General features: G+C 37.0%; 1 protein-coding gene across 2 annotated transcripts in view; it reads right to left on the bottom strand.

Moving 5' to 3' along the window:
* The window catches only part of ANAPC1 (anaphase promoting complex subunit 1), a 97,973-nt gene that overhangs the window by 56,247 nt on the left and 26,910 nt on the right, over positions 1–14,816 (bottom strand). For both annotated transcript variants that reach the window (XM_061210786.1, XM_061210785.1), the window contains exons 17-19: positions 13,136–13,323; positions 2,854–2,928; positions 564–832 (exon numbers count right to left, since the gene is read on the bottom strand). In XM_061210786.1, coding sequence (XP_061066769.1) covers positions 564–832; positions 2,854–2,928; positions 13,136–13,323 — 532 coding nt within the window. The remainder of the gene's footprint in view (positions 1–563; positions 833–2,853; positions 2,929–13,135; positions 13,324–14,816) is intronic.

Here is a 14,816-nt window from a genome sequence, read left to right as displayed (position 1 = left end):
TTATCAGAACAATCTTATTATGGATCCACTACGAGAGCCTGAAAGACGGGGAAGACCACAGATTGAGACAACAAAGGAACAGCAAAGACAGCCCAGAACTAGCAGACGACACCTGTTCTTAGAAACAAACTTGAGCAAGTTTCCTCATCGCTGAAACAGGGATTGTAATACCTACTTTGACAATTCCTACATGTAAATTATGATTTTGTTCACTGTAAACACTATCTGAACATAGGCATTACTACGAAAACAGCAGGTGTCATTACAGACCTTTCACCACAGTCATCGTGTCAAAATGAAAGCTGAGCAGGTCATCCTCACCGTGTAACACACTCTGGTGTCTTCCCCCTCATCTTAGGACAAAGACCAGCAACCCCAGCATGACCCACAGGCCCTTACATAGTGGATACCTCCAAACAATTCTGTGGTTTATAGAAAATGCTGTGGTTTGTTGAGACGGTAGATTTCAGAAATTTATTTACAAGCTTCCTATATGATATTCATGGCTAAGATCAAGTCAGCTAACGACCTCTTGAAGTTTCTAATCTACAAACAACATTTACCTTGCCAACTGAACGAGAAGTTCAACAAGTGAACGAATTCCTTCTCCCATTAGAGTGTTCAACTTAAGCTCCTCATAGACCAGGTGAAGAACAAAAAAAATTGCAGGTATGTGAGTGAAAAGAAGTGTAGAAGAGTCCAAACTGAGATTCTGTGACAAATCCTCATCCTTCATCTGTGAAACTTCCAAAGGACTCAAACATAAAGATCTATTCAAAAGATGAGACTCAACATTCTGGTGGTAGTCTGAATTTAGTAAATATTCCCAGTCCTGAGAAGAATAAAAAGGATATTAACTTTTTAAATAATCTCTCCTTGTAATGTCATCATTAAAAAAGAAAATCAAATTCACTTAAGACAATTCAAGTTCCATTTTCACATTAAGTTGTTAATAATATGAAAAATCACAATGCTGAAAAATTAGAACCAACACTTAAAATAGCTAAGCAGTTTCCAGGTGCCAGCAATAAATATTAAGACAAGCCACCTTTAAAAACCATTTGAAAAAATGTAGTCACGCCCTTTTAGGGCACAGACTTTGGAAGAAAAATCCTACCACCTAGGTAGAGATTGAGAGAGAAAAATTTAAGATTATCTTAGGCAATGTCTTATGAGCCAAAAGTAAAGAAGGAAAGGTGGGAAGTGTAGACAGGCAGGTATAAGGACCACTACATTGATTTGGGTTTTAGTAAGAGGAGAGGTCTACTTGTATACAGCTGGTATATGTATCTTTCAATGTTTATAAGATGATGACGCTAGTAATCTGCCTAACAGTCAACTGAATTTTATATTCAAACTGTGCTACACTTTACAAGTATAAAGTGTGTTTTAGTTTCTACTTGTGATTTATTGTATTGTGTTGAGAGAATGTGGTCTATGGTTCTGTCACAACTTGGAATTTACTGGTGCTTTTGTCAGGCTTAATACAGTGTGTTATTCTAACTTTAAAACTCTTGGAACAGATATAGAACCAACCATAAAAGTAAAAAATTTATAAGTTAGACAACCAAAATAAAAAATTCTCCTCACCAAAAGACACTGTTAAGCCACATACTGGGAGAAAATATTCCCAAAATACACATATGACAAAGAATGTCATATCTAAAATATATAAAGAACTTCTACAGCTTAATAAATGTTTTTTTAAATCCAATTTAAAAATAAGTAAAACACCTGAACAGAAACTTCACACAAACATATGTAAGTAGCTAATAAGCATATGAAACAGTGCCTAACATCATTAGTCATTAGGGAAAGGCAAATTAAAACCTCTTAGAGAAACTGCTTTCCACACATCCAAATGGTTTTAAAAGGAAAAAGACTGACAGCAAATATTGGCCAACTCATATATTACTCGTCAGTAATATAGTATAACCAGTCTGAGAACCAGCAATGACCTAACAAGTTCACTGCTAGGTATTTAGCCAAGAGAAATGAAAATATATGTCCACAAAGACTTATTACTGAATGTTGGCAGCAGCTTTACACATAACAGTCAAATAACGGAAATGGGCTAGATATCCATCAGCGGAAGAATGAATAAACAAACTATGGTATATTCATACTACCCACCAATAAAAAGGCACAAACTACTGATATCTGCAACAACATGGATGAATCTCAAAAGCATTATGCTGAATGAAAGAAACCTTATGCCAAAGATTACATACTATATTCCTTCATTTATATCAAGTTCTAGAGCTGGCAAAGCTAACATATGACAGAATTCAAATCAGTGGACGCTTAGAGAAGAAAAAAATGATTTAAAATGGCACAAGAGAGCTTTATGGAAGGATGGAAATGTTTTGTTCTTGAGAGGAGTGTGGGTTACACGAGTGTGCATTTGTCAAAATTGATCAAACTGCATATTTAATATCTGAGCATTTCATTTACGTAAATTAAACCTCAATTTTAAAAGAATGTTTTGAAACAACAAGAATACACCCATGGAATCTGATACGTTTGAAAACCTAAATTAAAAAAACACTGCCTAAAAAGGCAAATGCTGTCACTTTAGGCGATCAATTGGCAGTAAAACATCTATAAACCCAAATTTAAATCACACAGCATTATGTATGTTTAGTAATTTTTAGATGATCATTAAAGACAAAAGTGAATAAATAGCCACAGAAAATGTAACAGGTCCTGTCCTTCAAAATAGCTGTCATTCAGTATTAAAAGAAGTAAAAGGTGTTAGAAATACACAACATATCAACAGGAACACTACAAATGTGGGGGACCAGTATAATACTCACAGATTAATTTTTATTAGCAAGAAAAAACAATGCTTACGTCATCAGATCCCGTCTCAGAAGGTCTTGCTTTTTTGGGTGCAATGACTGGGGAAAGTGATCCTTCAAAGTCAAACTGGAAGATAACCCCAAAAGAGAAGACAAAATCATGTAAATTTATCACTGACAACTGATCAACTTAAATGATTCTGAAATCAGTTCTACCAATTATGGAAACTGAGGAATGTCACCAAAACTCATTTTCTCATCTGGAAAAACATGGTACGAAAACCTTTCTTCTACGGTCATTGTGAAGATTAAATGAAATCATCTATGTAAAGCACCTAGTCCAGTGCCTGGGCTCACAGGTACTGCAACGGTAGCTTCCTTTCCTCCCCTACTTCTCTGATGACACAGATCTTCACTCCACTGATAGAAAGAACAAGGACCATTAGCTATACCCAAAATACGCCAAGTCTCAAAGAATCAACCCAGTGTTGGCCAAATGTCAGAACTTAGCAGACATTTATTTAGAGTCTGTCTACAGTGACAGTCTAACAATTCTATGGCAGAGATGGGTAGCTACTCTCCAAAATCTGTGTTCTCCTCTTTCTCCTGGACCCACAGCCAGGCTATGTATCCCTGCCCCCTCACAGTTAGGTGTGGCCCTCTGACAGTGTGATTATGAATGAAAGTAGATGTCACCACTGCCAGGCCCAGTTCATGAAAACCTCCCATTCATGCTCCCCTAGGCTCTTTCCCTTGCATCTAGCGTCAACTCTAAGGCTATCTTTGAAGCCTCACGCTGAAGAAGACAGATGCTCCATCAGCCTGGGTCCCTAATAACCATGAGGCCTGTTTACCTGCTAAATACTGTTATATGAACAAGATACACATTTTTATTGTGTGTGAGCCATTATATCTTTTGAGAGCTTTCTGTTATAATAGTTAGCCTATCCTAATGCAGTTACATAAAAGCAATTTTCTAAAAGTTCAGTCTTATTCAATTCCCTCTGGCATAACCTTTGCCACCTGCTACTTTACACAGACACTGAACTACCAGCTAATCAACCATAACCCTATAAATAGCAAGAGCTATTTTCCTACACTATAAAAACTTACATATTTATCAATTAATCTCATTCACCTGAAAGTTGATTTCTATATAAAAACTAAACATAGATAGCAATAATTTTTAAAACTGAATGTTAAACATAAAACCGCATAAAGTACTTTTTTAAACTGAATAAAGTAATTTTAAAAACTGATCAACAGGTTTTCTTGTGAAGCATTTAAATAAAACACAGCCCAATTTACACACAATATTATCAAAAAACAAAAATAACAAGAGCAAAATCTAAGCAACAGATGAAATGACAGCTATCTTACCTAAAACCTCAACCAAATATAGCGTACATGTGTGCACACGCGCACACACACACATAGTCTAAGTCCCACAGTCAGAAAGAATGTCCCAGCTATGGTTATCAGATTCATTAAGACCTAGAGTTATGGGAAAGGACAGTGGAGATTGTCTGATACAGATACCTCTTTGTGACATATATGGCTCTGTCTTATTTTCATTATTTTAATAAGTCACAGGTTAGTCAATCCTGTTATATAATTCTGTGGATCCCTGACCTTGATCTATCATAACCTGGATATAAAATATTCATTTATCTGCCTTCCCCTAGGACAGTCAATTCCATGAGAGGAACTATCTGTCTTCCCTAATGCGTATCTGAAAAGCCTGGCTTCATGCCTGTCTCACATCAGGGACTCAATATCTATCTAATGAAAATATGAGCATCCCAAAGGACAGAACAGTTAACCCTAGATGCAACCACTCACAGAATGTAAGAACCAAAAAGAAACATCTGGCCCAGTCCTCTCATTTAACTAATTAGTAAATTAAGGAAGGCCCAAAGAAATGCCAAAATCACAGAGCTAGTCATTGGCAGAAATTTGGTACTCTACCCTCCACCCTATTACTTAAATGAAAACAAAAAAGAGCTATATCTGGACAAAGCAAAATAAAAACCATTTGCCACTGAGGACCATTTCATCCTGAGCTTTGACGGTGAGGACAAAAGACAGCAGGGTTTAACTATGCAGTCCTACAAATAAATGTCAGAGCTGATTTCCTCGTTCCTTCCCTTAGGGCTATCATGCAATAAGTAAATCAAAAAATCATGTTCTTCTTTACAAAAGAAAAAAACTGTGGGTGCTCAGTCCTAACCACAACATGGAAACACGAGGGGGCACTGGCTCTTTGCTAGAGAATGGGGCACAGTGATCTGTACTCCTCAACAAGTTCCACAGGACAGTAACATACAAAAACTACAAGAAGCTGAAGTGGACTTACTCATATTTTAGAAATCCTCGGTTTCTATAAGGCACAATTTTTTCATATTTAATAAAGAATGGAAAAATCTGGAATGTAGTAGCATTCATGCAATTGTTTGGAATAAGAAAATTGTCCCTATTTTCCCAGGAAAATTTTTCCCAAGGAAACTGCAGAGGGCGATTCTTTCATATGATGCAACAGACACAAAATGTTAAAAATAATACTTCATTCAGGTGGAAAAGGGCATTCATTCAACAAATGTTCACTAAGCACCCATCTATGCCAGGCACTACTGTAGGTCCTAGAGATAGAGTAGTGAACAAAACCAAACAAAAATCCCTGCCCACACAAAATTTACCTTCCTGTGGGAGGAGAAGAGACACACAAGCAAAATAAATAAAATATACAGCATATTATATTTAATTAGTGCTAAGAGAAAAAAAAGGTAAAGGGGATAATAAGGGGGGCATGGAGCGTAGGTACAATTCTACACAGAATGGACAGGGCAGGTCGCACTGAGGTGACATCTGGAAAAGGCCTCAGCTTGTCTTGTCTGAGGGAAGTCATTTTCTCCAGGGGTAACAGCAAGTGCAAAGACCCTGAGGCAGGAACATGCTTGGTGTGTTCAGGGGAAACAATGGAAACCAGTGTGGTGGGGACAATGTGAGCAAGGCAGGGATGAGTAAGCAGTAAAACCAGACGTAAGAGAAGCTGGGTCACATGGTGTCTTGCAGGCCTTTGGCTTTTACTGAGTAGGATGGGAAGGCACTGGAGGGTTCTGAGCAGAGGAGTGGCTTGATCGGATTTTATTGGACAGGATTACTTCGGCTGCTAGGTGGAGAGGAGAATGAAACAGGTAAGCCATGAAATGCAAGTCAAAAAATAAAAACTATAAATGACCAATGAGAATTTTAAAAAGTCATTCCCATTTACTTACACAGAAATAACATAATAGTTCTGAGTTGGCAAAGGTTCACCCCACTCAAATAATCAATGTGGTGAAATGGGCACCTTTAAATGATGCTGGTGAAAATGTTGATTGCACAACCCTTTTTGAACATTACTTGACCTAGTAATCCCTCTTTTAGGGTTCAATTCTTGGGAAATGACTAGAGATGTACAGATTTACATATAAAAGAATGTTTGCAAATTACTCATAAGAAAAAAACTGGTTCAACAATGTTCAGTTATTAGCTATTAATCATGATAAAACCACATGGTAGCCTATAAAATGAAGGGGGTTTTTTGAAGAATTTTTAATGATACGGGAAATTTTCATTGATATCATGTTTATCTATAAAGCAACAGCAAAATGTTTAGAGTGGTTGTCTCAGAGTAGTATTATTTTCCTCTTAATTCCTCCATTTTCCAAATTCTCCTCAGTAAGCATGTATACTTTCATAATAAAGAAAAACAAATGATTTTTTTAAATGGATTTGCTGGTAGGAAACTAAAATGTATAGACAAGTACAGCCGAGTTACCTGGAGAAAGGTAAGTGTGTTCTACAGTGATTTCTTCAGAGTGACCCAGGCAACGTTGTCCTGGGAGTGAACTCCAGAGGCAAAAGGAAATCACCAATAAGGGCCTGGAAGAAAGTTTCTAGGGAGGGGGATGAGGAATGCAGCCTTGTATCATTAGCAGACTAGATACTTAGGCTAAAGCACTTTAAATCTCCTTCAAACCAAACCTTCCTCCTCACAGACCAAACAATTGTGTGTGAAAAGACAGTCTGGGCTTCAGAAAAGAACATTAAGTCATGAGTCAGAAGATACAATGAAGGCCCAGTTTTGAGCAAATCTCTAGTCTGTGATTTCTTCGTGATTCAGTTTCTTCATCAATAAAATCAAGACTACTACTACTAATCCGAGCATAACTTATAGCCATTTAACAAAGATGAAATGAGAAATTATAGCCAAAGTGCTTTACCATATTATGAAAATGCAATAATTCTAATTACTAGTAAAATGTTATTAAATAGTAATGATATTTGACTTAAAATGTATAGATACAATAAGCCTTAGCATTATTCCATTTTGTTGAATGGGGTATGCCCATTAGTAAACTGATATGTTATATACTCTGAATGCTGCACAACCAATTATGCAAACATCATTGGTGGATTTGTTTTTTGGTTTGGTTGCTCTCTTCTTTCTTCCTTTCTTTATTTTTTATTACATTTAAAAAAATTTTTTAATAATTATTTTTTATTTTAATTATTTTATTTAATTTTTTTTATCTTCTTCTTTCTTTCTTTCTTTTTTTTCTCCCTTTTATTCTGAGCCGTGTGGATGACAGGCTCTTGGTGCTCCAGCCAGGCGTCAGGGCTGTGCCTCTGAGGTGGGAGAGCCAAGTTCAGGACATTGGTCCACAAGAGACCTCCCAGCTCCACGTAATATCAAACGGCGAAAATCTCCCAGAGATCTCCATCTCAAGGCCAAGACCCAGCTCCACTCAACGACCAGCAACCTCCAGTGCTGGACACCCTATGCCAAACAACTAGCAAGACAGGAACACAACTCCACCCATTAGCAGACAGGCTGCCTAAAATCAAAATAAGGTCACAGACACCCCTAAACACACCACCAGACATGGACCTGCCCATCAGAAAGACAAGATCCAGCCTCATCCACCAGAACACAGGCACTACTCCCCTCCACCAGGAAGCCTACACAACCCACTGAACCAAACTTAGCCACTGGGGGCAGACACCAAAAACAACGGGAACTACGAACCTGTAGCCTGTGAAAAGGAGACCCCAAACACAGTAAGTTAACCAAAATGAGAAGACAGAGAAACACACAGCAGATGAAGGAGCAAGGTAAAAACCCACCAGACGTAACAAATGAAGAGGAAATAGGCAGTCTACCTGAAAAAGAATTCAGAATAATGATAGTAAAGATGATCCAAAATCTTGGAAATAGAATGGAGAAAATACAAGAAATGCTTAACAAGGACCTAGAAGAACTAAAGAGCAAACAAACAGTGATGAACAACACAATAAATGAAATTAAAAATTCTCTAGAAGGGATCAACAGCAGAATAACTGAGGCAGAAGAACGGATAAGTGACCTGGAAGACAAAATAGTGGAAATAACTACAGCAGAGCACGATAAAGAAAAAAAAATGAAAAGAATTGAGGACAGGCTCAGAGACCTCTGGGAGAACATTAAACGCACCAACATTAGAATTATAGGGGTCCCAGAATAAGAAGAGAAAAAGAAAGGGACTGAGAAAATATTTGAAGAGATTATAGTTGAAAACTTCCCTAATATGGGAAAGGAAATAGTTAATCAAGTCCAGGAAGCACAGAGAGTACCATACAGGATAAATCCAAGGAGAAACACGCCAAGACACATATTAATCAAACTATCAAAAATTAAAAACAAACAAAAAATAATAAAAGCAGCAAGGGAAAAACAACAAATAACATACAAGGGAATCCCCATAAGGTTAACAGTTGATCTTTCAGCAGAAACTCTGCAAGCAAGAAGGGGGTGGCAGGACATATTTAAAGTGATGAAGGGGAAAAACCTACAACCAAGATTACTTTACCCAGCAAGGATGTCATTCAGATTTGACGGAGAAATTAAAACCTTTACAGACAAGCAAAAGCTAAGAGAATTTAGCACCACCAAACCAGCTCTACAACAAATGCTAAAGGAAGTTCTCTAAGCAGGAAACACAAGAGAAGAAAAGGACCTGCAATAACAAACCCAAAACAATTAAGAAAATGGTAATAGGAACATACATATCGATAATTACCTTAAACGTGAATGGATTAAATGCTCCAACCAAAAGACACAGGCTTGTTGAATGGATACAAAAACAAGACCCATATATATGCTGTCTACAACAGACCCACTTCAGACCTAGGGACACATACAGACTGAAAGTTAGGGGACGGAAAAAGATATGCCATTCAAACGGAAATCAAAAGAAAGCTGGAGTAGCAATTCTCATATCAGACAAAACAGACTTTAAAACAAAGACTATACAAGAGACAAAGAAGGACACTACATAATGATCAAGGGATCAATCCAAGAAGAAGATATAACAACTGTAAATATTTATGCACCCAACATAGGAGCACCTCAATACATAAGGCCAATGCTAACAGCCATAAAAGGGGAAATGACAGTAACACAATCATAGTAGGGGACTTTAACACCCCACTTTCACCAAGGCACAGATCATCCAAAATGAAAATAAATAAGGAAACACAAGCTTTAAATGATACATTAAACAAGATGGACTTAATTGATATTTATAGGACATTCCATCCAAAAACAACAGAATACACTTTCTTCTCAAGTGCTCATGGAACATTCTCCAGGATAGATCATATCTTGGGTCACAAATCAAGCTTTGGTATCTTTAAGAAAATTAAAATCGTATCAAGTATCTTTTCCGACCACAATGCTATGAGACTAGATATCAATTACAGGGAAAATAATCTGTAAAAAATACAGACACATGGAGGTTAAACAATGCACTACTTATTGACCAAGAGATCACTGAAGAAATCAAAGAGGAAATCAAAAAATACCTAGAAACAAATGACAATGAACACACGATGACCCAAAACCTGTGGGATGCAGCAAAAGCAGTTCTAAGAGGGAGGTTTACAGCAATACAATCCTACCTTAAGAAACAAGAAACATCTCAAATAAACAACCTAACCTTACACCTAAAGCAATTAGAGAAACAAGAACAAAAAAACCCCAAAGTTAGCAGAAGGAAAGAAATCATAAAGATCAGATCAGAAATAAATAAAAAAGAAATGAAGGAAACAACAGCAAAGATCAATAAAACTAAAAGCTGGTTCTTTGAGAAGATAAACAAAATTGATAAACCATTAGCCAGACTCATCTAGAAAAAAAGGGAGAAGACTCAAATCAATAGAATTAGAAATGAAAAAGGAGAAGTAACAACTGACACTGCAGAAATACAAAGGATCATGACAGATTACTACAAGCAACTCTATGCCAATAAAATGGACAACCTGGAAGAAATGGACAAATTCTTAGAAATGCACAACCTTTCGAGACTGAACCAGGAAGAAATAGAAAATATGAACAGACCAATCACAAGTAATGAAATTGAAACTGTGATTAAAAATCTTCCAACAAACAAAAGCCCAGGACCAGATGGCTTCACAGGCGAATTCTATCAAACATTTAGAGAAGAGCTAACACCTATCCTTCTCAAACTCTTCCAAAATATAACAGAGGGAGGAACACTCCCAAACTCATTCTACGAGGCCACCATCACACTGATACCAAAACCAGACAAAGATGTTACAAAGAAAGAAAACTACAGGCCAATATCACTGATGAATATAGATGCAAAAATCCTCAACAAGATACTAGCAAACAGAATCCAGCAGCACGTTAAGAGGATCACACACCATGATCAAGTGGGGTTTATCCCAGGAATGCAAGGATTCTTCAATATACGCAAATCAATCAATGTGATACACCATATTAACAAATTGAAGGAGAAAAACCATATGATCATCTCAATAGATTCAGAGAAAGCTTTAGACAAAATTCAACACCCACTTATGACAAAACCCCTCCAGAAAGGAGGCATAGAGGGAACTTACCTCAACATAATAAAGGCCATATTTGACAAACCCACAGCCAACATCATCCTCAATGGTGAAAAACTGAAACCATTTCCACTAAGATCAGGAACAAGACAAGGCTGCCCACTCTCACCACTATTATTCAACATAGTTTTGGAAGTTTTAGACATGGCAAGCAGAGAAGGAAAAAAAAAGGAATCCAAATTGGAAAAGAAGAAGTAAAGCTGTCACTGTTTGCAGATGACATGATACTATACATAGAGAATCCTAAAGATCCTACCAGAAAACTACTAGAGTTAATCAATGAATTTGGTAAAGTAGCAGGATACAAAATTAATGCACAGAAATCTCTTGCATTCCTATACACTAACGATGAAAAATCTGAAAGTGAAATTAAGAAAACACTCCCGTTTACCACTGCAACAAAAAGAATAAAATATCAAGGAATAAACCTACCTAAGGAGACAAAAGACCTGTATGCAGAAAATTATAAGACACTGATGAAAGAAATTAAAGATGATACAAATAGATGGAGAGATATACCATGTTCTTGGACTGGAAGAATCAATAGTGTGAAAATGACTATACTACCCAAAGCAATCTACAGATTGAATGCAATCCCTATCAAACTACCACTGGCATTTTTCACAGAACTAGAACAAAAAATGTCACAATTTGTATGGAAACACAAAAGACCCTGAATAGCCAAAGCAATCTTGAGAAAGAAAAACAGAGCTGGAGGAATCAGGCTCCCTGACTTCAGACTATATTACAAAGCTACAGTAATCAAGACAGTATGGTACTGGCACAAAAACAGAAATATAGATCAATGGAACAGGACAGAAAGCCCAGAGATAAACCCACGCACATGTGGTCACCTTATCTTTGATAAAGGAGGCAAGAATATACAGTGGAGAAAAGACAGCCTCTTCAATATGTGGCGCTGGGAAAACTGGACAGCTACATGTAAAAGAATGAAATTAGAACACTCCCTAACACCATACACAAAAATAAACTCAAAATGGATTCGAGACCTAAATGTAAGACCGGACACTATAAAACTCTTAGAGGAAAACATAGGCAGAACACTCCATGACATAAATCACAGCAAGATCCTTTTTGACCCAGGTCCTAGAGAAATGGAAATAAAAACACAAATAAACAAATGGGACCTAATGAAACTTCAAAGCTTTTGCACAGCAAAGGAAACCATAAACAAGACAAAAAGACAACCGTCAGAATGGGAGAAAATATTTGCAAATGAAGCAACTGACAAAGGATTAATCTCCAAAATTTACAAGCAGCTCATGCAGCTCAATATCAAAAAAACAAACAACCCAATCCAAAAATGGGCAGAAGGCCTAAATAGACATTTCTCCAAAGAAGATATACAGATTGCCAACAAACACATGAAAGAATGCTCAACATCACTAATTACTAGAGAAATGCAAATCAAAACTACAATGAGATATCATCTCACACTGGTCAGAATGGCCATCACCAAAAAAATCTACAAACAATAAATGCTGGAGACGGTGTGGAGAAAAGGGAATCCTCTTGCACTGTTGGTGGGAATGTAAATTGATACAGCCACTATGGAGAACAGTATGGAGGTTCCTTAAAAAACTAAAAATAGAACTACCATATGACCCAGCAATCCCACTACTGGGCATATAGCCTGAGAAAACCATAATTCAGAAAGAGTCATGTACCACAATGTTCATTGCAGCTCTATTTACAATAGCTAGGACATGGAAGCAACCTAAGTGTCCATCGACAGATGAATGGATAAAGAAGATGTGGCACACATACACAATGGAATATTACTCAGCCATAAAAAGAAACAAAATTGAGTTATTTGTAGTGAGGTGGATGGACCCAGAGTTTGTCATACAGAGTGAAGTAAGTCAGAAAGAGAAAAACAAATACCATATGCTAACACATATATGGAATCTAAAAAAAAACAATGGTCATGAAGAACCTAGGGGCAAGACGGGAATAAAGACGCAGACCGACTAGAGAATGGACTTGAGGATATGGCGAGGGGGAAGGGTAAGCTGGGACAAAGTGAGAGAGTGGCATGGACATATATACACTACCAAATGTAAAACAGATAGCTAGTGGGAAGCAGCCGCATAACACAGGGAGATCAGCTCAGTGCTTTGTGACCACCTAGAGGGGTGGGATAGGCAGGGTGGGAGGGAGGGAGACGCAAGAGGGAGGAGATATGGGGATATATGTATAACTGATTCACTTTGTTATAAAGAAGAAACTAACACACCACCGTAAAGCAATTATACTCCAATAAAGATGTTAAAAAAAAAATTATGCAAACATTACATTTTATATAACAACATTTTACATAACAACAGAATATCTCAGGAGGAAAAACAATTATCTGTACTTACATTCCTTGTCCATGCTAAGCGGTCTGTGTTATAACCCATCATGTTCATGAGACAAGTCACAAATAAGTTCCACTCTGAGTGATAACTGGGTCCTCCCGGAGCACTGTGGACACTGTACCACTTGACAAGCATCTGAACAGCTACTTCTTTTGGCAGGATAAATTTAATTGCTTGCAAACAAGTTTGTACTATTGAAAGCAAAGATTAATTTTAGTATGCTTCCTATGCATGCATTTCTTCTCCCCTTTTACTAAGAACATTTTTTAATTACTACTATAGAAAGGCCAAGTACTATGAAAAAAGAACTGCCATTAAAGAGCCAATGGGATGCAAATCTGACCTAGCCAATCAACTGACACTGAATTTAACAGGGCTTGCCAGAGGTCTCAGGGCAGCTTTCCGATCATTAATTTTGGATCAGAAATAGAGTAACCAAAGAGCTGAGATTACCGAAGACAGAACTGATGGACATCCATGGCCCTGACAGTTATTAACAGCTCTCCATTTCACTCTCAAAAATGTCCTAGTTTGGACAATAAGTTAAAGGCCATTCTAACAAAAACACACAATTTCCACATTAATAAATTCATATAAAATATTGCTTCAATACTTCAGTAAATATGTAATAATCAATATATACCTCCTCAAATAGCAATGCTTACCTAGCATTAAAATATGTTCTGAATGATTGAACATTCTGGTTAACCAAAGCTTTATAACTTTTCATTATTTCTGACAGCATTGTTTCTAAAACGTTTTACATGCTTTCTGATCAATCAATACCATGTAAACTATAACTTTCTTAATGACTCAATATCATTAGTATGACTATCACTTACAGCGCTACACTGTCATACAGCGACCCCCTCAGGGTGGCAAGGGCTACTGCTATAAAGAGGCCTGGGTCTGCTTTTAGTAGGAAATGGCCCCAAACTGCAATGCTTTCGTATCCTCCCATAATCTCTTTAGAGGATTCTTTTCTTCCCTTCCCACTGGCACTGTCACCGGGGCCCATCCTCAGAAGCATATGCTTTTTCTCATCAATTTGCTATGTGTGTGCATACACAGCAAAGGTTGGAATCAAATGAAACCAATGTTAGAAAACCTAATAGTCAAGTTTGTCATGATTGAATCCAAAATAAGTGTAAACCAGATACTGCCTGAGGGGCTGAGGAAAGCTTTATAAGTAAAGTCCAAAAACTTACGTGCATGAACTATGTGACTTCTATTTGCTCGTGAGAGAATAAGATTTTTTTTTTTTTTTAATTAACCTGTTATTTGTTTTTATGTACTTTGGTTAGGCTTATACTTCTTGAGATCACTGGCTAAATACCTTTCAGAAAAGCAAGGCATCTCCATACGAACTCAGAATATCATTTACTACACCAATGAAAGATACTTCCTAAAATGCAAAAGTCATCCTAGCCCACTTACCAAATTCCAGAATTCACACAATCTGCCAACGCTCTGCTCTGGCAGTTAGACTTTGAAACTAATAGATGTCCTGAACTTTCTTATATCATACAAGCTTTCTTTTCTTAATTTACATTTGTTGGCAAATCTTTTCAATTCCACAGTTTTCTTTACTATTCTATGTTCAAAATATTCTTCACCTAGTACTTTCCAAATTGCATTTCAGTAATAATTCAAGCAGACTCCAATTTTATCAAAATACTCCTGA

Source organism: Eubalaena glacialis, chromosome 14 (genome assembly GCF_028564815.1).
Source record: "Eubalaena glacialis isolate mEubGla1 chromosome 14, mEubGla1.1.hap2.+ XY, whole genome shotgun sequence".
Classification (NCBI taxonomy): domain Eukaryota; kingdom Metazoa; phylum Chordata; class Mammalia; order Artiodactyla; family Balaenidae; genus Eubalaena; species Eubalaena glacialis.
The sequence above is the reverse complement of the archived record's forward strand: the minus strand, read 5'-3'. Positions and strand labels throughout refer to the sequence as shown.